Here is a 23847-nt window from a genome sequence, read left to right as displayed (position 1 = left end):
TAATTTTCCCCAATGACATTCAACTGAAACAGCACCATTTCTTAAAAATGAATTCCACGTTTTGATAAAATATCCATTATATGGGTATGATCTTTTTTGTTCTATTTAAAAAAATTTTTTTTAATGTTTATTTATTTCTGAGGCAGAGAGAGACAGAGCATGAGTGGGGGAGGGTCAGAGAGAGGGAGACACAGAATCCGAAACAGGTTCCAGGCTCTGAGCTGGCAGCACAGAGCCCGACGCGGGGCTTGAACTCACAAACCGTGAGATCATGACCTGAGCCGAAGTCGGTCGCTCAACCAACTGAGCCACCCAGGCGCCCCTGTTCTAATTTTTTTGACTTAAAAACATTTTTTTACATCAATGCCATGTTACCTCTTCCATTTCCACCTAAATTTGTATATAAATTGCATAAGAACCATTTGGTGAGGTTTTTATTTGGATTACCTTAAGTCTATTTAGAAATGTGAAGCACGTTGATATCTTTACAAAAATGAGTCAATTCATGAGCATGGTCTATTTATCTAAATAATCTGTATGTTTCTTAATATTTCACAATTTTCTGTATAGAGGTCCTTTACATATTTCACTAGATTTATTTTTAGCTATTGACGTTGGTAATCATGATACATATCAGCTTTAAGTTAAATTTTATTCTGTTTAATAATGGCACATGTGGATGTATGGTGTGGTTTGTTTTGTTTTTGTTTTTTTTAATGCTTATTTTGAGAGAGAGAGAAAGAGTGAGAGTGAGTGTGGGGGAGGGATTGAGAGGGAGGAAAAGAGAGAATCCCAAGAAAACTCCACACTGTCAAGGCAGAGGCCAACATGGAACTTGATGTCTTGAACCCATGAGATCATGACCTGAGCCAAAGTCAGACTCTTAACTGACTGAACCACTCAGGTGCCCCTAGAATAATTTTTAGTAATTAAATTTTTTGTCAAATTTGGTGCAGCAGCATAAATTATTTATAAATCTGTAAAAGACTGCTTCAACTTCATGTGTTATTTTTGGGCAGTGTGGTAGACTTTTGTAAACTTTTACAAATAGCAGAGAAATATAGCTTAATAAAATTTTATTCTGGTGGATTTTTTTAGTGTTTATTTTTTTTTCTTTCTTTCTTTCTTTATTTTTTAATATATGAAATTTACTGTCAAATTGGTTTCCATACAACACCCAGTGCTCATCCCAAAAGGTGCCCCCCTCAATACCCATCACCCACCCTGCCCTCCCTCCCACCCCCCATCAACCCTCAGTTTGTTCTCAGTTTTTAACAGTCTCTTATGCTTTGGCTCTCTCCCACTCTAACCTCTTTTTTTTTTTTTTTTTCCCTTCCCCTCCCCCATGGGTTTCTGTTACGTTTCTCAGGATCCACATAAGAGTGAAACCATATGGTATCTGTCTTTCTCTGTATGGCTTATTTCACTTAGCATCACACTCTCCAGTTCCATCCACGTTGCTACAAAAGGCCATATTTCATTTTTTCTCATTGCCATGTAGTATTCCATTGTGTATATAAACCACAATTTCTTTATCCATTCATCAGTTGATGGACATTTAGGCTCTTTCCATAATTTTTAGTGTTTATTTTTGAAGGAGAGAGGGACAGAGCATGAGTGGGGGAGGGGCAGAGAGAGAGGAAGACACAGAATACTAAGTGGGCTCCCCGGCTCTGAGCTGTCAGCACAGAGCCTGATGCAGGGCTTGAACTCACCAGCCTTGAGATCATGACCTGAGCCTAAGTCGGACCCTTAACTGACTGAGCCACCCAGGTGCCTCTATTCTGGAGTTTTGTAGGTAATGAATGACATCTAGACTCCAATGCAAAATTAAATTTTCTAGTGTAACATCTTCCTGAATGCTTCCCATTATATTAAGTAGAGATACCTCAAAACTCTATCTGGTTTTCTTAACCTAAATTCATTGTCAAGGAAGGAGTTTTCTTTCTGTATCAAGGTTTAAATATAACTAAAATTTTTAGAGAAACTAGCAAATGAAAGGATCAGTTAATAAGGTAACCTATAATATTTGATTGAAATAATGGTTTGGAAAAAGATCTAAAGAATTTTCTTTACCTGTGGTGTTGTCTATGGAATTAAGAGCAGAGAGTCTATAACTATTGAGAACTTAACCACCCGAAAGAGATGAGTATTGAAAGACAAATGCAAGGCAATAATCCAAAAACTTAGTATTTTTGAACAGATGTGAAGATGGATGTCAAGTGTCTTGTTTTCCCCTGAAATTTCTATATGAAAAAAATCACAAACTAAAAGAAGCATATGATACTGTTGATGCCATTTTTTCCTTTGTGTATACTTTCAAAATATTTAAATATATACTGAAAATACTCTATAAATTACCATGCATACATAGTTAACATCACACTGTCAGTTTGGCTGTTAAATACTTGACATTTACTTTTTTCAAAAGTAAATCTATTTATAATATATTTTTGGAGTTTCACATCAGTCACGGTTCTATAATAGAAGGTAAATCAACCTTAACATGATATTTTCAACATACTTGTTTTTTTTTTTGGTTTTTTACTTTTGTATATTAAACTGTTTTCAAATTATCATTATCAGGAACAGATAAGTAATCTTGAAAATTGAAATTTCTTTAGTGTTTGGGTGATCTGAGGACTGAGAGAAAAGCCATGTTAGTAGAGAGAATAAGAACTTTTGAAAAACTAAAGGGAATGGTAAATGTACTGTTAAATATTATATAAGAACTGTATCCAGTAACATTGGCCTATATCTTTACTACTTTGAACACTGGGAAGCAAGTGTATTTCAAATGACTTTGTATTTTCTACTACATTCTTATTTATCTTCTATTTTTTGTATTACACTTTTCCACATTTGCTTTATACTTTGACCCAAAAATAATACTTCAAGTCTCATATATCACTTAAACCAAACCTAAGGAACAAATTTGGGGTTTATGCTTTATATATACAAGGATCAAATAATAGAATTATTGATCCCCTGGACCCTATGTCTTCATAGGTAAGGCGTATTTTTTAATATTTATGGAATTCTAGGGAGTATATATACAAGCAGAAGTTTAAATACTTTTTCAGTGGAAAAAATTGGTGACATTTTCTTTTGGGACATTTCTTTCTGACCATATTTATAAGTAAGTCCAAGTGGTATCATGCAGCAGATGAACTGGATGATTAAAAAGAGATGAAATTAACATAGAGTTAGTCCAGTTAATAATGTGATTTCTATCTTTTAATTTTTACTGGAACCTACACATTTTATGGAGTAGTGTATCCACAAACAATATTAGTAGTTTGATTTGCTGCATAAAAGCAAAGATATGTGCTTTCACAATTTGTATCAACTGTGGCTTATCAGGAATGCAAGCTGAAGAAATGCTGCCTAGATGCATCTAATTCAAAAAATGGTGTCAAGATGTTGACCAAGTCATGCTATGATTTTGGCCTCTAGAAAATGCAAATCTCCAAATTATGATTTTTTTTTAGTCAGCAGTTAAAAGTAGGTGATATATAGAGAAATTAAAGAAATGGATTTTTAGCAATTTGAATATCAGACTTCCAAAAGGGAACTCAGACAAGAATGCTATTCAAATAGCTTGTTACTTTGAATATAACAACAAGTCAATATTAAATACTGCAAATAGGAATATAAATGTTTTATGAGTAATGTAGAAGTAGTTACAAACATCCCATCAAAATAATAGGAAACACTCAAGAAATTTCACAAGATATATTTAAATATGCAAATAAATGAAAAACTAAAGCTTTTAAAGTTAGTTAGGAATTCTATAAAGAATAGACCAATACAAATTACTCTAGTAAATATTGGTGTGGCATGATTAAAGTAGAATGGATTTTGCAATATTTTAATGAAAACTGATACCCTTTATTGTAACATTAATGATACATTTTGATTAGAGAGAAGGAAAATAAAGAATTCCTAAGAGTCATTGAAATTTGGAAATATTTAACGAATGGAAACAAAGCATAACAAAGTAAAAGCTCACCCTTCCGTCCACATGATGGCGCTGGAAACCGCAAGTTTGGTGGTGGTGTTTTTTTTTTTTTTCCCCCGAAAAAGGAATACAGTGAGTTTATTTTCCTTAGACAGAAAGGAAAAAGGCCACTCCATTTTTTGCTCTGATGCTGAAGCTGAAAAGGTGAGCAAATAAAAAATTATAGCAAATTGGAAATTATGTTTCCAAAAGCTATCGTGTGGTAGTGCAATAGACATTTGAAAATTGCAACGAATTTGCGATGGTATATTCTCAGAGGAGTCCAGGTTCCCGGCGCCTGCTGCTCTTGCTTCTGCTTCTTACAGCCTTGGAGGCAGGGAGTGGCCACGTCCACTACTCAATCCCGGAGGAGGTCAAACACGGCACCTTCGTGGGCCGCATCGCCCAGGACCTGGGGCTCGAGCTAGTGGAGCTAGTGCCACGCCTTTTCCGAGTGTCGTCCAAAGGTTATAGAGACCTTCTGGAAGTAAATCTGCAGAATGGCATTTTGTTTGTGAATTCTCGGATCGACCGGGAGGAGCTGTGTGGGCGGAACGCGGAGTGCAGCATCCACCTGGAGGTGATCGTGGACAGACCACTGCAGGTTTTCCATGTGGAAGTGGAGGTTAAGGACATTAACGACAACCCGCCCAGGTTCTTGCGTCGGGAACAAAGATTATTTATTTTAGAGTCAAGAATAGTAGATTCCCGGTTTCCGCTAGAGGGCGCATCTGATATGGATGTCGGAGCAAACGCAGAATTGAAATACAAATTAAATCCTAATGAATATTTTGACTTGGATGTTAAAACAAACGAAGAAGAAACAAACATTTTAGAGCTAGTATTGAAGAAAGCATTAGATAGAGAAGAAACCCAAGAACATCTTTTATTACTGACTGCAGTTGATGGAGGAAAACCTGAACTAACAGGTACAGTTCAATTATTGATCAGTGTATTGGATGCGAATGATAATGCCCCAAAATTTGATAAATCAGTTTATAATATAAGATTATTAGAAAATGCACCGAATGGGACATTAGTTATTAAACTGAATGCCTCAGATGCAGATGACGGCATTAATAAGGAAATAGTGTACCTTTTTAGTAATCTTGTTCTTGATAACGTCAGATCTAAATTTATAATCGATTCAAATAGTGGGGAAATAACAGTTAAGGGAGAACTGGATTATGAAGACTGTAATTTATATGAAATTAATATTGATGCTGTAGATAGAAGTTCATTCCCATTAACTGGACACTGCAAAGTTATAGTAAAACTTCTGGATGAGAATGATAATACCCCAGAGATGGTCATAACTTCCATATCTCTGCCTGTTCAAGAAGACGCTTCACTGGGGACCGTCATTGCCCTGATCAGTCTGTCCGATCGCGACTCAGGTCCCAATGGGCAGGTGACCTGCACACTGTCACCCCATGTTCCCTTCAAACTGGTGTCCACCTTCAAGAATTACTATTCGCTGGTGCTGGACAGCGCCCTGGACCGCGAGAGCGTGGCGAACTATGAGCTGCTGGTGACCGCACGGGACGGGGGCTCGCCTTCGCTGTCGGCCACGGCCAGCATGTCCGTGGAAGTGGCCGACGTGAACGACAACGCGCCGACATTCGCGCAGGCCGAGTACACGGTGTTCGTGAAGGAGAACAACCCTCCCGGCTGCCACATCTTCACGGTGTCCGCGCGGGACGCGGACGCGCAGGAGAACGCGCTGGTGTCCTACTCGCTGGTGGAGCGGCGGGTGGGCGAGCGTGCGCTGTCGAGCTACGTGTCGGTGCACGCGGAGAGCGGCAAGGTGTACGCGCTGCAGCCGCTGGACCACGAGGAGCTGGAGCTGCTGCAGTTCCAAGTGAGCGCGCGCGACGCGGGCGTGCCTCCGCTGGGCAGCAACGTGACGCTGCAGGTGTTCGTGCTGGACGAGAACGACAACGCGCCCGCGCTGCTGCCGCTGCCTGGGGCGGGCGGCGCGGGCGGCGCGGTGAGCGAGCTGGTGTGGCGGTCGGTGGGCGCGGGCCACGTGGTGGCGAAGGTGCGCGCGGTGGACGCCGACTCGGGCTACAACGCGTGGCTGTCGTACGAGCTGCAGCCGGCGGCGGGTGGCGCGCGCAGCCCGTTCCGCGTGGCGCTGTACACGGGCGAGATCAGCACGACGCGCAGCCTGGACGAGGCGGACTCGCCGCGCCAGCGCCTGCTGGTGCTGGTGAGGGACCACGGCGAGCCGGCGCTGACGGCCACGGCCACCGTGCTGCTGTCGCTGGTGGAGAGCGGCCAGGCGCCCAAGGCCTCGTCGCGGGTGTTGGCGGGCGCCGCCGGCGCGGAGACGGCGCTGGTGGATGTCAACGTGTACCTGATCATCGCCATCTGCGCGGTGTCCAGCCTGTTGGTGCTCACGCTGCTGCTGTACGTGGCGCTGCGGTGCTCGGCGCCGCCCAGCGAGGGCGCGTGCGGGCCGGGGAAGCCCACGCTGGTGTGTTCCAGCGCGGTGGGGAGCTGGTCGTACTCGCAGCAGAGGCGGCAGAGGGTGTGCTCTGGGGAGGGTCCGCCCAAGACCGACCTCATGGCTTTCAGCCCCAGCCTACCTCAAGGTCCCGGCTCTGCAGACATCGTGAGTCTCAAAAATATTATTCACAAAAATTTTCGTTAAGTCTTTAATATTTAATATTTCCTTCCATCTTTTTATTTTAAATTATGGTTTTACATTTTATTATTGTCTCATCATTTAGATGTAAATTCTGAATTGGTATTAATTCATTTACTTAAAATTGGTTATGGTTAGAATTCATTTTAGTTTGTTGCATATAATCGCTTTGCACTAATGGATTTATTTCAGTAACATACCTCCCCTTTTTTAGGTTTTAAAAGTTGGAGTTAATGGACTAGTGTTCGTTGCACAATAGAAAGTGTTTCCAAAATTAAATATTTAATAAATATTTTAATTTTCAATCTTTAGGAAATGTAGGAAGATACTTGTATGACATATTTGGTAGAGTTATTTATTTTCAAAGTCTCCTATTATGACAGTTAATTTTTTTTACAGTGAAGTGTTTCTTTTAAAATTATTTATTTTTTAATGTTTATTTTATTTTTTGAGAGAGATAGAGCATGAGTGGAGGGGTAGGCAGAGAGAGAGGGAGACACAGAATCCCAAGCAGGCTCCAGGCTCTGAACTGTCTGAACAGAGCCTGGCATGGGGCTCAAACTGGCGACTGTGAGATGGAGACCTGAGCCGAAGTTGGATGCTTAACTGACTGAGCCAGGCACCCCTTAACTTCCTTTTTAAGTAATATTTGTATACTGAATGATTCTTTTCAGGTTTCTCTAAATGGTTGGCTTTCACATACTTATGATGAATTTGATATTTATGAATAATTTTTTAACTTTAGAGGCTTCATTTATTTTTGAATATGAAATATACTTATATGGTTTATAGTGGTTTAAAATGTTTCCCTTCCAACTTCTGTATCAAGTCACTCAGTATACCTCCTTGAATATTTCTAAATTTAAAAAGTTTTAATTCTTTTATTTTAGAGAGAGAGCACAAAAGCGGGGGAGAGGGAGAGAGTGAGAATCTTTAGCAGGCTCCACACTCAGCACAGAGCCTGACATGGGGCTCAATCCCAGGACCCTGGGATCGCGACCTGAACTGACATCAAGAGTGGGACACTTAGTTGACTGAGCCACCCAGGCACCCCTTAACTTTAATTAGCTAATTCAATTTTTTAATGTTTATTTTTGAAAGAGAGACAGAGCATGAGCAGGGGAGGAGCAGAGAGAGAGGGAGACTCAGAATCCAAAGCAGGTTCAAGGCTCTGAGTTTGTCAGCACAGAGCCTGATGTGGGGTCTGAACCCACGAACTCTGAGATCATGACCTGAGCCTAAGCCAGACACTTAACCAACTGATCTACCCAGGCGCCCCTAATTAGCTAGTTTTAAAGTTGTTATTCAGAGGGACTCTTGACTTACAGCAAAATTAATGAAAAATCTTAACTGCTCTAGAAAACCTTCAACAATAAGACTGAAAGCTAATATATATTTTCTCAAGGCTAATTTCCTGGAAGCAAAGGAAATTTTCATTTGGATGTTATTATTTGTTAGCATATGAACTGTTTGTGTACCCACACTAAAAGCAATAGAAATTCAGCGATAGGGAGTATTAGATAGATCTAGGTTAATTAGTTTAAGATGAAGCTTCTCATCTTGGTATTACAGTAGTCTGTGAGGATTTTGCAAGTATATGAGAATTTTGGAGCATGGGTGGTGGTATGTGTCCATTTGACAAATCCTTTTGTGACTCTCATTTTCTCATTTTGAGGAAGAGTTTAATCATCTCCAGCTGATAACATTACAGATGAATTCATGGTAAAATTTACATTTGGGCTTGACTTTGATATCAGGATAACATTTTTATAGGTAAAGAGAGAGGTAATTTTAGAAACACTTTGAACAAAGGTTGCACTGAGGAAGAAGACAAGGAGGTGATCTATTTCGTCTGCAAAATAGAATTCACATTGGAGAGTAGTCAAAAATAAAACTGGGAATGTTGGTTTTGATCCCATCTCAGGTCGTGTAGAAGTTATTCTAATGTCATGGAATTTCTACCTTTAACTGTACTCATGAAAATAAATATGGTAGTATGTGAAAGAAAAGACAGATGGACTGTTGACAGACTTTGAATAGGGCAAGTAAGGGATGAGGACTGATAAAAAATTCATACAGGTGACATGTACAATGTTCACTGCATTAAATCAAAATGAGAATTTCAAGGGTTTGAATTTGGGGGTTGTTAATGATGTCTCTTCATAATCTTCAAAGTGTAATCAAATTATTTTCTGAGAGTCATCTCCATGCATAGGTAAAAATGTCAATGAGAACCATAGAAAGAGGGAAGGAAGATGTGGGTTTGGGAATAACTTCAATAAAAGTCTTATTTGAGGGGCGCCTGGGTGGTGTAGTCGGTTAAGCGTCCGACTTCAGCCAGGTCACGATCTCGCGGTCCGTGAGTTCCAGCCCCGCGTCAGGCTTTGGGCTGATGGCTCGGAGCCTGGAGCCTGTTTCCGATTCTGTGTCTCCCTCTCTCTCTGCCCCTCCCCCGTTCATGCTCTGTCTCTCTCTGTCCCAAAAATAAATAAAAAACGTTGAAAAAAATTTTAAAAAAAAGTCTTATTTGAAACATTGGAAATGGATGAGGACACTTAAAGGAAAGCATATACAAAGTTAAGATTGAGAGAAAAGGATGAACTCATTTAGGAGTAGCTGAAGGATCAGAGCAGCAAAGAACTATGGGTAGATATTCCACTAGAATTTGCAAGAATCAAGTATGTTAAGGAAAATTTTTTGAAGGGGAGGCCTAATATAAGCTGCAGGGAAATTTAGAAATGGAAAGAATATGCACTAAAATTTTCATCTTCCATCATTAAATTTTTTTTAATGTTTATTTATTTTTGAGAGAGAGAGAGAGAGCATGAGCAGGGGAGGAGCAGAGAGAGAGGGAGACAGAATCAGAAGCAGGCTCCAGGCTCTGAGCTGTCAGTACAGAGCCCAATGCGGGGCTCAAACTCACGAACTGCAAGATCATGACCTGAGCTGAAGTCTGACGCTTAACCCATTGAGCCACCCAGGCGCCCCCATCTTCCATTATTAAGTAAAAGAAACAGTCTTAGTAGTATTTGATATTTACTGAAAAAAGAAATAATGGACTGCAATCTATAAGATTTTTTAAATGTGGATAAAATTTGTTAGTTTAAAATGACATTCTTTTCCCATAGCAAAATATAATAACATATCCTGTAACAGAAGAATATGCACAAGTTTCTTCTCTACATAAAGAGATTAGGATAGTTTGCACTTCTAATTCCCAGGCTTACTTCAGATCACAAATTTTCTAACCTGGTTGATAACAGTAATTAAATTATTGGGAGAAAGTTGTTTATGAATTATCTGATCCCTTACCCTAGTCTAAATTCATAAAAGAAGTCAGACGAGATGAAAATGGCTCTGAAAATTACAAACATAAGGAGATTTACTATTAAATTAAGGCAAAATAAGATTTTTTTTTAATTTAAAGGACTATAGCGTAGCGAAGTTATGTGAATTCATTTCTTACCCTTTGTAGTCGCATGATGTCGCTGTCTACCATGAAGTTAATCTAGTTGTTACAGTATTCAAAATTCATTCCTCCTGTTACTGCTTGGTTCCACAAGCGCTGAGTGATGGCAGGCGCAGAATTGGATTAACAGAGTCGGATCATACATTTCATCTTAATGACGAGGCAAGATCTTCTGATGGAAATAAAACAAGTATTTGACATGGTTATTACCCTGGAAGGCCCACTGGGATCTCGGTGTCTGCTGCTCTCGCTTCTGCTGCTAGTAGCCTGGGAGGAGGGCAGCTGCCAGGTTCAGTACTCGGTCCCGGAGGAGGCTAAACATGGCACCTTCGTGGGCCGCATCGCCCAGGACCTGGGGCTGGAGCTGGCGGAGCTGGTGCCGCGCCTTTTCCGAGTGGAGTCCAAAGGCCGCGGGGATCTTCTCGAGGTAAATCTGCAGAATGGTATTTTGTTTGTGAATTCTCGGATCGACCGCGAGGAACTGTGTGGGCGAAACGCGGAGTGCAGCATCCACCTGGAGGTGATCGTGGACAGGCCGCTGCAGGTTTTCCATGTGGAAGTGGTGGTGAAGGACATTAATGACAACCCGCCTGTGTTTCGTTTAAAGGAACAAAGAGTGCTGATTTACGAATCAAGGCTGCCAGATTCTCTGTTTCCACTAGAGGGCGCGTCAGATGCGGATGTTGGCTCAAATTCTCTTTTAACCTATAGACTCAGTTCCAGCGAATACTTCTCCCTAGATGTGAAAACAAACAGTGATGACAATACACAAATTGGGCTCGTATTAAAGAAATCCTTGGACAGAGAGGAAGCTCCCGAACATAACTTATTTCTGACAGCCACTGACGGAGGCAAACCTGAACTCACAGGCACCATTCAGCTGCTGGTCACTGTGCTGGACGTGAATGACAATGCTCCCGGTTTCGAACAGACTGAATATGAAGTAAGAATATTCGAAAACTCGGCTAACGGAACAATAGTAATCAGACTTAATGCTTCTGATCGGGATGAAGGAGTGAATGGGGAGATTTCATACTCTTTTAATAGTCTCGTTCCAACCATGGTTAGCGACCAGTTTAAAATAGATCCAAATACTGGAGAAATAGTAATTAGAGGGAATTTAGATTTTGAAAAAGTAAATTTATACAAAATTCGTATTGACGCGACGGACAAAGGCCACCCACCCATGGCTGGTCATTGCACCGTTTTATTGAAGGTTTTGGATGAAAATGATAATGTCCCTCAGATTGCATTGACTTCTTTATCCTTACCTGTCCGAGAGGACGCTCAATTAGGTACCGTGATTGCCCTCATTAGCGTGTCAGATCTCGACTCCGGTGCCAACGGCCAGGTGACCTGCTTTCTGACACCCCATGTCCCCTTCAAGCTGGTGTCCACCTTCAAGAATTACTATTCGCTGGTCCTGGACAGCGCCCTGGACCGCGAGAACGTGTCGGACTATGCTCTAGTAGTGACAGCACGGGACGGGGGCTCGCCTTCGCTGTCGGCCACGGCCAGCGTGTCCGTGGATGTGGCCGACGTGAACGACAACGCGCCGACATTCGCGCAGGCCGAGTACACGGTGTTCGTGAAGGAGAACAACCCTCCCGGCTGCCACATCTTCACGGTGTCCGCGCGGGACGCGGACGCGCAGGAGAACGCGCTGGTGTCCTACTCGCTGGTGGAGCGGCGGGTGGGCGAGCGTGCGCTGTCGAGCTACGTGTCGGTGCACGCGGAGAGCGGCAAGGTGTACGCGCTGCAGCCGCTGGACCACGAGGAGCTGGAGCTGCTGCAGTTCCAAGTGAGCGCGCGCGACGCGGGCGTGCCTCCGCTGGGCAGCAACGTGACGCTGCAGGTGTTCGTGCTGGACGAGAACGACAACGCGCCCGCGCTGCTGCCGCTGCCTGGGGCGGGCGGCGCGGGCGGCGCGGTGAGCGAGCTGGTGTGGCGGTCGGTGGGCGCGGGCCACGTGGTGGCGAAGGTGCGCGCGGTGGACGCCGACTCGGGCTACAACGCGTGGCTGTCGTACGAGCTGCAGCCGGCGGCGGGTGGCGCGCGCAGCCCGTTCCGCGTGGCGCTGTACACGGGCGAGATCAGCACGACGCGCAGCCTGGACGAGGCGGACTCGCCGCGCCAGCGCCTGCTGGTGCTGGTGAGGGACCACGGCGAGCCGGCGCTGACGGCCACGGCCACCGTGCTGCTGTCGCTGGTGGAGAGCGGCCAGGCGCCCAAGGCCTCGTCGCGGGTGTTGGCGGGCGCCGCCGGCGCGGAGACGGCGCTGGTGGATGTCAACGTGTACCTGATCATCGCCATCTGCGCGGTGTCCAGCCTGTTGGTGCTCACGCTGCTGCTGTACGTGGCGCTGCGGTGCTCGGCGCCGCCCAGCGAGGGCGCGTGCGGGCCGGGGAAGCCCACGCTGGTGTGTTCCAGCGCGGTGGGGAGCTGGTCGTACTCGCAGCAGAGGCGGCAGAGGGTGTGCTCTGGGGAGGGTCCGCCCAAGACCGACCTCATGGCTTTCAGCCCTGGCCATCCACCCTGTCCATTAGTGGGTGATACGAGCCAACATCAGGATTTAAATGATGATCATTGTGCCAAGGTAAGTCTGAATTTTCATAATTAACATTTAATATATACTTGAAATGTTAAATTGTTTCCCAAGAATTTTTTATGTTTTCCAATTTTTAAAAATTGGAATACATTTACTTAAAATACATCTGTTCATTTTTTGGTTAACTATTGTAATCTATGTGGTTTGTTACTGGTCTTAATTTACACTGGAACCAGACTTTCTATTTGTGGTGTTTCTTTTAATTGTGATAAACATTTTTTTCTAATTAATTCTGTAGAATTTTCATTTCTTTGTGTTTGGTCCAAATAGTGTAGAAAGAGAAATTCAAGGGAATTTGCACTTTGAGCAAGTAAATTCATATAAAATATGCATTCCTCAGGCACTGCAAATCTCTTGAAAAAGTAAATTTTGAAAAATCTCTTATTTTGAATTTTATTTGGTGAGTTGCTTTTCAAGGAGAGCTATTTCTTTAAAAATTTTTTTTAATTTAAATTCCAGTTAGTTAACATACAGAGTTACATTAGTTTCAGGTGTACAACTTAGTGATTCAATATTTTCATACAATACCGGATGCTCATCACAAGTGCACTCCTTAATCCCTATCATCTATTTAACCCTATGGTAAACATCAGTTTGCTCTGTATAGTTAAGGGTCTATTTCTTGATTTGCTTCTTTCTTTTTTCCCCTTTTCTCTTTGTTTTGTTTCTTAAATTGCACTTATGAATGAAATCATATCATATTGGTCTTTCTCTGACTTATTTTTCTTAGCATAATACTCTCGCTCCATCCACCTTGTTGCAAATGGCAAGATTTCATTCTTTTTACGGCTGAGTAATATTCCATCGTGAATCTATGTACCACATTTTCTTTATCCATTCATCAGTTGAAGGACACTTGGGCTGTTTCAATACTTTGGCTATTGTAGATAATGCTGCTGTAAACATCAGTGTGCATGTATCCCTTTGAATTATTATTTTTGTATTCTTTGGTAAATACCTAGTAGTGCAATTGCTGGATTATAGGGTAGTTCTATTTTGAACTTTTGGAGGAATCTCCATACTGTTTTGCAGAATGGCTGCACCAGTTTGCATTCTCACCAGCAGTGTAGGAGGGTTCCCCTTTCTTCACATCCTTGTCAACACCCATGGTTTCTTGTGTTTTTGATTGTAGCTATGTATGCCATGATATCTCATTATAGTTTTATTTGTATTTCCCTGACTGTGAGTGATATTGAGCATCTTTTCTTTTGTCTTTGGTCCATATGGATGTCTATTTTGGAAAAATGTCTATTCATGTCTTCTGCCCATTTTAAATCAGATTATTCATCTTGGGGTGTTGAGTTTTATAAGTACTTCCTATATTTGGATATCAACCCTTTATTAGGTATGTCATTTACAAATATATTCCCCATTCTGCAGGTTGCCTTTTACTTTGTTGACCGATTCCTTCACTTAGCAGAAGTTTTTATTTTGATGAAGTTCCAATGGTTTATTTTTGCTTTTGTTTCCCTTGCCTCAGTTGACATACCTAGAAAGAAGTTGCTATTGGTCATGTCAAAAAGGTTACTACTTGTGTTCTCCTCTAGGATTTTCATGGTTTCAGGTCTATCATTTAGGTCTTTAATCTACTTTGAATTTATTTTTGTGTATTATTTTGTGTAAGAAAGTGGTCCAATTTGTTCTTTTGCATGTTATCATCCGGTTTTCCCAACACCATTTGTTGAAGAGACTGTCTTTTTTCCCTTGGATATTATTTTCTTCTTTGTCAAAGATTAATTGACCATTTAGTTGTGGGTTCATTTCTGGGTTTTCTATTCTGTTCTGTTGATCTCTGTGTCTATTTTTGTACCAGTACCATACTGTCTTGATCACTACAGCTTTGGAATATAACTTGAAGTCCAGAGATGTGATGCCTCCAGCTTTGGTTTTATTTTTCAAGGTTGCTTTGGCTCTTCAGGGTCTTTTGTGACCTAAATGTAAATTTTTGGATTATTTGTTCCTGCTCTATGAAAAATGCTGCTGATATTTTGATAGGGATTGCATTGTATGTGTAGATTGCACTGGGTAGTTTTGACATTTTAACAATATTTGTTCTTTGAATCCATGAGCAGGGAATGTCTTTCCATTTCTTTGTGTCATCGTCAATTTCTTTCACAAGTGTTTTATAGTTTTCACAGTAAAGGTATTTTACCCCTTTGGTTAGGTTTATTCCTAGGCATCTTATTGGTTTTGGTGTAAGTGTGAATGAGATTGATTCCTTAATTTCTCTTTCTGCTATTTCATTATTGGTGTATAGAAATGCAACAGATTTCTGCACGTTAATTTTGTGTCTTGTGACCTTACTGAATTTGTGTATAAGTTCTAACAGTTTTTTGGTGGAGTCTTTCAGGTTTCCTACATAGGGTATCATGTCATCTGCAAATAGTCAAAGTTTGACTTCTTCCTTGCTGATTTGGATGCCTTTTATTTCTTTTTGTTGTCTGGTTGCTGTGGCTGGGACTTCCAGTACTATGTTAAATAACAGTAGTGAGAGTGAACATCCTTATCTTTTTCATGACTGTAGAGGAAAATCTGTCAGTTTTTCCTCACTGAGAATATTAGCTGTGGGTTTTTAACATATGGCCTTTATTATGTTGAGGTATGTTCCCTCTAAACCTACTTTGTTGAGAGTTTTTATCATGAATGGATTTTGTGCTTTGTCAAATGCTTTTTCTGCATCTACTGAAAGGATCATATGGTTCTTATTTATTTTTGGGGTGTATTACATTGATTGATTTGTAAATATTGAACCACCTTGCAACCTAGGAATAAATCCCGCTTGATCATGGTGAATGATTTTTTTTTTTAATGTATTGTTGGATTCAGCCTCATAGAATAAGTTTGGAAGTTTTCTTTCCCTTTCCGTTTTTTCAAATAGTTTGAGAAGAATAGGTATTAACTCTTCTTTTTTTTTTTTAAACTTTTGCATTCCCATCTGTTTTTTTTTAAATATTTACTTATTTTTGAAAGAGAGAGAGAGACACACACACAGTGTGAGTAGGGGAGGGGCAGAGAGAGAGGGAGACAGAATCTGAAGAAGGCTCCAGGCTCCAAGCTGTCAGCACAGAGCCCAGTGTGGAACTGAACTCATGAACTGTGAGATCATGACCTGAGCTGAAGTTGGACACTTAACTGACTGAGCCACCCACTCACCCCTATTAATTCTTCTTTAAATGTTTGGTAGAATTTGCCTTGAAGTCATCTGGCCCTGGACTTTTGTTTCTTGGGAGTTTTTTGATTACTGATTCCATTTCTTTGCCATTTCACAAATAGGTCTGTTCAAGTTTTCTGTTTCTTCCTATTTCAGTTTTGGTAATTATATGTTTCTAGAAGTTTATCCATCTCTTTCAGCTTGTCCAATTTATTGTCATATAGTTTTTCATAATATTCTCTTATAATTGTTTGTATTTATGTGGTGTTGGTTGTTATTTCTCCTCTCTCTTTGTGACTTTTAAAATTTTGGGTCCTTTCTCTTTTCTTTCTGATAAGTCTGCCTAGAAGTTTATGAATTTTATTAATGTTTTCAAAGAACCAGCTTCTGGTTTCATTGATCTGTTCTATTGTTTTTCTCTTTTTTTAAGTTTGTATATCATTTATTTCTGCTCTAATCTCTCCTATTTCCCTCCATCAGTTGGCTTTAGGCTTCATTTATTGTTCTTCCTCTAGCTCCCTTAGGTGTAAGTTCAGGCTGTTTATTTGAGATTTTTTCTTGTTTCTTAAGGTAACCCTGTATTGCTATATACCTTTTTTCTTAGGACAGCTTTTGCTGCATCGCCAAGGTTTTGGACCATCGTTTGTTTCTATGTATTTTTAAAAATCTCTTCTTTGATTTCCTGGTTGACCCATTCAATGTGTATCATCATGATGTTTAACCTCCCTGTATTTGTGGTCTTTCCAAATTTTTCTTGTGGTTGACTTCTAGTTTCATAGTGTTCTGGTTAGAAAAGGTGCATGGTGTGATTTCAGTCTTTTTATATTTGTTGAGGCCTGATTTGTGACCTAGTAAGTGATCTATTCTGGAGAATGTTCCATGTGCACTCCAGAAGAATGTGAATTCTACTGCTTTAGGATGGAATGTTCTGAATATAACAGTTAAGTCCATCTGGTACAATGTGTCATTTAAAGCCAGTTTCCTTGTTTATTTTCTGTTTAAATGATCTGTCCATTGATATAAGTGGGGTGGTAAAGTCTACTGTTATTGCATTATTATCAATTAGTTCCCTTATATTTGTTATTAATTATTTTACATATTTGGGTGCTTTCACGTTGGGTGCATAAATATTTACAATTGTTAGATCTTCTTGGATTGTCTCCTTCATTATGATATAGTACCCTCCTTTAAGGTAAGTGTACTCTTAATCCCCTTTACCTATTTCACCCTTCTTCCCACCCACTTCCCCTCTGGTAACCATCTTCTCTTAGTTAAGAGTCTGTTTTTTTGTTTGTTTGTTTGTCTCATTTTCCCCCTTTATTCATTTGTTTTGTTTCTTAAATTCCACATATGAATGAAATCATATGGTATTTGTATTTCTCTGACTGATTTATTTTACTTAGCATTATACTCTCTAGATCTATCCATATATTTGCAAATGGCAGGATTTCATTCTTTTTATGGCTAAATAATATTCCATTGTATATATATATATACCATCTCTTCTTTAGCCACTCATCTATCAATGGAAATGGGCTGCTTCCATAATTTGGCTGTTGTAAATAATGCTGCAGTAAACAGGGGTGCATATATCCCTTCAACTTAGTGTTTTCATATTCTTTGGGTAGATACTCAGTAGAGTAATAAATGGACCATATGATAATTCTATTTTTAAATTTTTTATGAACTTCCATATTGTCTTCGATAGTGTCCACACCAGTTTGCATCCCTACCAAAAGTGCATGAGGGTTCCATTTTCTCCATATCGTCACCAATACTTGTTGCCTTTTTGTTTTTTTTTAATTTTAGCCATTCTGATAGGTATGAGGTGATACCTCATTATGGTTTTGACTAGCGTTTCCCTGCTGATGAGTGAATGTTGGACATCTTTTCATGTGTCTTTTGGCCATCTGTATGTTTTCTTTGGAGAAATGTCTATTCATATTTTCTGCCCATTTTTAATTGGATTATTTGGTTTTTGAGTGTTGAGTTGTATAAGTTCTTTATACATTTTGGATACTAACCCTTTATCAGATATGTCATTTGGAAATATCTCCTCCCATTCAGTTGGTTGTCTTTTAGTTTTGTTGCCTGTTTCCTTTGCTGTGCAAAAGCTTTTTATTTTAATGAGGTCCCAATAGTTTATTTTTGCTTTTATTTACCTTGCCTCAGGTGACACATCTAGAAAGATGTTGTTATGGCCAATGTCAGAGAAATTACTGCAAGTGCTCATTTCTATGATTTTTATGATTTCAGCTCTCACATTTAGGTCCTTAATCCATTTTGAGTTTATTTTTGTATATGGTGTAAGAAAGTGGTCCATTTTCATTCTTTTGCATGAGCTGTCTGCTTTTTCCAACATCATTTGTTGAAGAGACTGTATTTTTTTCCATTGCATATTCTTGCTTCCAAGTGTTGTGAGTTTCAGAATTTTAGTGAACATTTATATTTCTTGCTTATTTAAAAGAAAGGTATGTGTAAGTCAAAGAAAGGAGGGTCACAAGGATGATTTGAGCTTTGGAAGCTGTATTATCTGAGTAACTGATTATGTTACCCATGACTGTAACTTTTTTGTAATGTAGTTTGATTTTTTTAACTCTAAATTAGACTCTGATTTGTATGGTCACATAAATTCACCCCTCAGGCCCACACCTAGTTGGACTAATATGTAATGTCCACAGCAGACTTTCAAGAACCATTTATAGTACTTAACTTTAAAGAAATGAGGACGCTTTAAAAATGTGAATGAGTAGGCTTAGCTAAATTATATTCATAGTTGCTGTTTATAGAATTGTTATTAGTATACCTTTTGAGTTTATAGTCAACATATCATCCTGAAATATTCTTTAACTTATAACTAGCTCCCCTATTCTCCATTTTAAAAGGAAATCTAAGTTAAGACTACGATTTCCAACCAACCAGTCTTAAACATTTTTTATAAACCTATGCCACTATAAATTATATGACTAAATGCTATTAAAGACAATTAATTATGAGAAATGTGGTTTTAAAATTTGTACCTGCTCTTATTTAGTGTTACTACATAAATGGTATGCCTCTGTGGTTTTATTGTCCACTTTTGTGCTAATTAAAAACATGCAGATTGGAAAAATCTCAGGCAGATCAAAATTGGAAAGCAATACAGGTGTAATAATTATTCTACTTGCAATTGGGAACATGGGAATAAAATACTCATGAGAATTTGCTCTATTAAGTAAAACTGAAAATGATAAAACACCCCAAGCTTGATCGAAGGATTGCTCTAAGTATGACAGATGAATACTAACATTATGTGATGAAATAAATTTATGTTATGAAATAATCTCAATTAAATTGGAGACTGTAAAAACAGGTGGACATTCATAAAATCTGGGACTTAGAAAGAATGGAAAGAATAAAGAGATAAGAACCATGAACTTTTGGAATGGAGTATATAAATTCTGATGAAAAGAGAAATTCAAGATACTTTCTCCATGCAAAATTCACTTAATACAAATGATTTCTCTTCAAAGACCCCACTAATCCTCTATTATTGTGTTTTCTCAAGAAAAGTATATGAATTAGTTGCTTATATTCCTTGCTTCCTACAAACAAATACCTCTTCTAAGTTTTTCTTCCACTCGTAAATACTTGAGATCTTGGGTCCCTAGAGATACCAAGAATTTTCTTAACAGAAATCTAAGAAATGAAGTTGTCTGAACTTTATATAAACAAAATATTTTAAAATTTACTGCTCCTGACATGATTCATTTTATTTTTATTTTAAAACTGGGAAAACGTATTTTCAAGGCATAAGGAGACCACAGTTATGGTCACACTAAATATTCAGAAGTTAAGTCTCTTAATGCTTTCAGCAAACATGAGAAGTGTTGTTCTACGCTTTAACAAAACTGAAGGAAAAAAATCAGGTTAAAATAAAATTTAACATTTATTAATAAAACTGATAATTATAGTTCGTACTTACTATTTGACCACATGATGTCGCTCTTTACCGCGAAATTCTCTCATTCAAGACAAAACGAAGTCCTCCGTTTTCATATTAGAAAGATTCTCCACTGTGTTTTTCTATGCGGATGTTGAACAATGGAGAGCACATCAGGATAGTAACGAAGGGGTAAGATTCCTCCAAATATTGAGATAAGTTACGCCGATTTGAATAATTTTAAAATCCCAATTAATTTGAAATGGTGTACTCGAATCGAGGCGACCGGGGGCACCAGCATCTACTGCTGTTTTTTATAATCCTCACAGCCTGGGAAAGCGGGAGCGGCCAGGTCCACTACTCAGTCCCGGAGGAGGCCAAACACGGCACCTTCGTGGGCCGCATCGCGCAGGACTTGGGGCTGGAGCTGGCGGAGCTGGTGCCGCGCCTTTTCCGAGTGGCTTCCAAAGGCCACGGGGACCTTCTGGAGGTAAACCTGCAGAATGGTATTTTGTTTGTGAATTCTCGGATCGACCGCGAGGAGCTGTGTGGGCGGAGCGCGGAATGCAGCATCCACCTGGAGGTGATCGTGGACAGGCCGCTGCAGGTTTTCCATGTGGAAGTGGAGGTGAAGGACATTAACGACAACCCGCCCGTATTCCCGGAGACAAAAAAGAATCTGTTTATAGCCGAATCCAGGATGCTTGACTCTAGGTTTCCACTAGAGGACGCTTCCGATGCAGATATCGAGGAGAACGCTCTGTTGACTTACAAACTGAGCCCCAACGAGTTTTTCTCTCTGGACGTACCAACCAATGGCGAACAGGAAAAACCTCTTGGTCTTGTATTACGGAAATCTTTAGACAGGGAAGAATCTCCGGAACTTCATTTATTGCTCACAGCCACTGATAGAGGCAAACCTGAGCTGACTGGCACTGTTCAGTTACTCATCAAAGTGCTGGATGCCAATGACAACGCACCAGTTTTCGACAGAACACTCTATGCGGTGAAATTACCAGAAAATGTTCCCAATGGAACATTGGTAATTAAACTTAATGCCTCAGATTTGGATGACGGCATGAATGGGGATATTATTTACTCATTCTCTAGTGACGTTTCCCCAGATATAAAATCTAAATTCTACATGGATGCCATAAATGGAGAAATTATAGCAATAGGACATATCGATTTTGAAGAATGTAAAACCTACAAAATTCGAGTAGAAGCGATCGATAAAGGCTATCTACCACTAGCTGGTCACTGTACAGTTCTTGTGCAAGTTTTGGATGCTAATGATAATGCTCCAGAGTTGGCTGTTACTTCCCTGTCTCTCCCTATCTCAGAGAATGCTCAGCGGGGCACAGTCATCACCTTGATCAGTGTGTCTGACCGAGATTCTGGAGCTAATGGCCAGGTGACCTGCACACTGTCGCCCCATGTCCCCTTCAAGCTGGTGTCCACCTTCAAGAATTACTATTCGCTGGTGCTGGACAGCGCCCTGGACCGCGAGAGCGTGTCGGACTATGCTCTAGTAGTGACAGCACGGGACGGGGGCGCGCCTTCGCTGTCGGCCACGGCCAGCGTGTCCGTGGAAGTGGCCGACGTGAACGACAACGCGCCGACATTCGCGCAGGCCGAGTACACGGTGTTCGTGAAGGAGAACAACCCTCCCGGCTGCCACATCTTCACGGTGTCCGCGCGGGACGCGGACGCGCAGGAGAACGCGCTGGTGTCCTACTCGCTGGTGGAGCGGCGGGTGGGCGAGCGTGCGCTGTCGAGCTACGTGTCGGTGCACGCGGAGAGCGGCAAGGTGTACGCGCTGCAGCCGCTGGACCACGAGGAGCTGGAGCTGCTGCAGTTCCAAGTGAGCGCGCGCGACGCGGGCGTGCCTCCGCTGGGCAGCAACGTGACGCTGCAGGTGTTCGTGCTGGACGAGAACGACAACGCGCCCGCGCTGCTGCCGCTGCCTGGGGCGGGCGGCGCGGGCGGCGCGGTGAGCGAGCTGGTGTGGCGGTCGGTGGGCGCGGGCCACGTGGTGGCGAAGGTGCGCGCGGTGGACGCCGACTCGGGCTACAACGCGTGGCTGTCGTACGAGCTGCAGCCGGCGGCGGGTGGCGCGCGCAGCCCGTTCCGCGTGGCGCTGTACACGGGCGAGATCAGCACGACGCGCAGCCTGGACGAGGCGGACTCGCCGCGCCAGCGCCTGCTGGTGCTGGTGAGGGACCACGGCGAGCCGGCGCTGACGGCCACGGCCACCGTGCTGCTGTCGCTGGTGGAGAGCGGCCAGGCGCCCAAGGCCTCGTCGCGGGTGTTGGCGGGCGCCGCCGGCGCGGAGACGGCGCTGGTGGATGTCAACGTGTACCTGATCATCGCCATCTGCGCGGTGTCCAGCCTGTTGGTGCTCACGCTGCTGCTGTACGTGGCGCTGCGGTGCTCGGCGCCGCCCAGCGAGGGCGCGTGCGGGCCGGGGAAGCCCACGCTGGTGTGTTCCAGCGCGGTGGGGAGCTGGTCGTACTCGCAGCAGAGGCGGCAGAGGGTGTGCTCTGGGGAGGGTCCGCCCAAGACCGACCTCATGGCCTTCAGCCCCAGCCTTCCCCCGTGTCCTGGATCTCTGAATCCGACAGAAGATCCACAAGCTTCTTTGGAGTCTTCTGGAAAGGTCGGTTGTTCAAATATTTTATTTATTTATAGATTTATATTTGAAGCCTGAAAAATATTCTCGTTACCTCAGACGGTACTTAAATAGTTTTACCCAGTTATTATAGAGATCTGTCAATATTTTCTTGTTTTTCAGAAGTGAGTACTTTTATACCTGACTTTGAGTTTCAATTTTCTAATTTCTAATTGAGAATCACTAAAAACCATACATTGAGTAGGTATTTATTGGGTGCTGAATCAGTTTTATTTAAAATCTGTTATGGGGTTGTATTGAATTTCTATAGCCAGGCTACCTCTCTGCCTGAGAAGTATCAGTTGAAAAACAATTTAATTGCTACACATTAAGTATACTTCAGCATCACTCTGTCATTTATTCATTTCTAAAGTATGCATGATATTTTAGTATAATTCTGTTGTTTATAAGAAACCCATAAGCAGAAATATGTAGTAGCTGTTACCTTGTTAACTTTGTAGTTTTTTACTTTCCTCTGGATGGAGACTGGAAACATGGTTGGTCAGCACTACTCAGTGTTTACGTCAATGAGTAAATTTCAGTGTACCCTAGAAATCAGTTACTTTGCTTTAGGAATCAAACACCAAATGTTAGAAATGTAACACTCCTTCCAACTTGTGTAAAATATGTTTCTTTATGCTTGACATTGATATTTTATCTGATATTGGAGAAAATACTTCCTGACATGTACTTTCTTTCTTCAAATGACTTTCTCCTTTTTACTAAAAATTTTGTTAGTATATGTTTGAGCATTAGAGATATATCTAAGTTCTACACTCTGAATTCTCTTGAAATTCATAGTCTGTAACTTAAAAAGTTACTCCATCAGTGGAGAGGATGATTTACTTTCCCTCTCAATATTCTGAAAGACAGAAATCTGGAGATGAGATTGTACACCTTTAAACTTATTACATGTTAAACTTATATTTCCTGAATTGTGGTGGTTCTTCACACTGGGTCTTTAGTCCAAGCTTTTATTTTCTAATTTATATTTTAGAAACTTCCTTTATATTTATGTAGCATTTTTGTTATGTGACTTATTTTTATATTGTGGTGTTTTTATTGTGTTAGATATTTTACAAGGTACTCCTTAATTAAAAACTCAGCAGAGTGGGGAACCTGGGTGGCTCAGTTGTTAAGCGTCCAGCTCTTGGTTTTCGCTCAGGTTATGATCTCATGGTTTGTGAGTTGGAGCCCCTCCCCAGGCTCTGCACTAACAGCATGGAGCCTGCTTGGGATTCTCTCTCCCTCTCTCTCTGCCCTTCCCCTGCTCATGCATGCTTTCTCTTCTCTCTCAAAATAAATAAATGAACTTAAAAAAAAACTCAGAGCAAAATCAGAGTACCTTTGAGAATAGAGCCACAATATAACAATGA

General features: G+C 41.3%; 3 protein-coding genes across 5 annotated transcripts in view; all 3 read left to right on the top strand.

Moving 5' to 3' along the window:
- Positions 1-23847, top strand: part of LOC131514297 (protocadherin alpha-C2) — a 193215-nt gene that overhangs the window by 12417 nt on the left and 156951 nt on the right. Inside the window, exon 1 of one of the 3 annotated variants that reach the window (XM_058734214.1) lies at positions 4100-6617. The exons of 1 other annotated variant lie outside the window; for it this stretch is intronic. In XM_058734214.1, coding sequence (XP_058590197.1) covers positions 4263-6617 — 2355 coding nt within the window. In that variant the 5' untranslated portion in view covers positions 4100-4262. Of the gene's footprint in view, positions 1-4099; positions 6618-10104; positions 12716-23847 lie in introns of those variants that run through there. One more of the 3 variants, XM_058734171.1, reaches the window with a different exon arrangement.
- LOC131514355 (protocadherin alpha-1-like) overlaps positions 1-23847 on the top strand; it is a 169278-nt gene that overhangs the window by 21411 nt on the left and 124020 nt on the right.
- LOC131514361 (protocadherin alpha-7-like) overlaps positions 20063-23847 on the top strand; it is a 127795-nt gene continuing 124010 nt past the window's right edge. The window contains 2 exon segments of the mRNA XM_058734275.1: positions 20063-22336; positions 22338-22459. Coding sequence (XP_058590258.1) covers positions 20063-22336; positions 22338-22415 — 2352 coding nt within the window. The 3' untranslated portion in view covers positions 22416-22459.

The sequence above is a fragment of the Neofelis nebulosa genome, chromosome 1 (assembly GCF_028018385.1).
Source record: "Neofelis nebulosa isolate mNeoNeb1 chromosome 1, mNeoNeb1.pri, whole genome shotgun sequence".
Lineage (NCBI taxonomy): Eukaryota > Metazoa > Chordata > Mammalia > Carnivora > Felidae > Neofelis > Neofelis nebulosa.
Note: the sequence above shows the minus strand (reverse complement) of the source record. Positions and strands in the feature narration are given on the sequence as shown.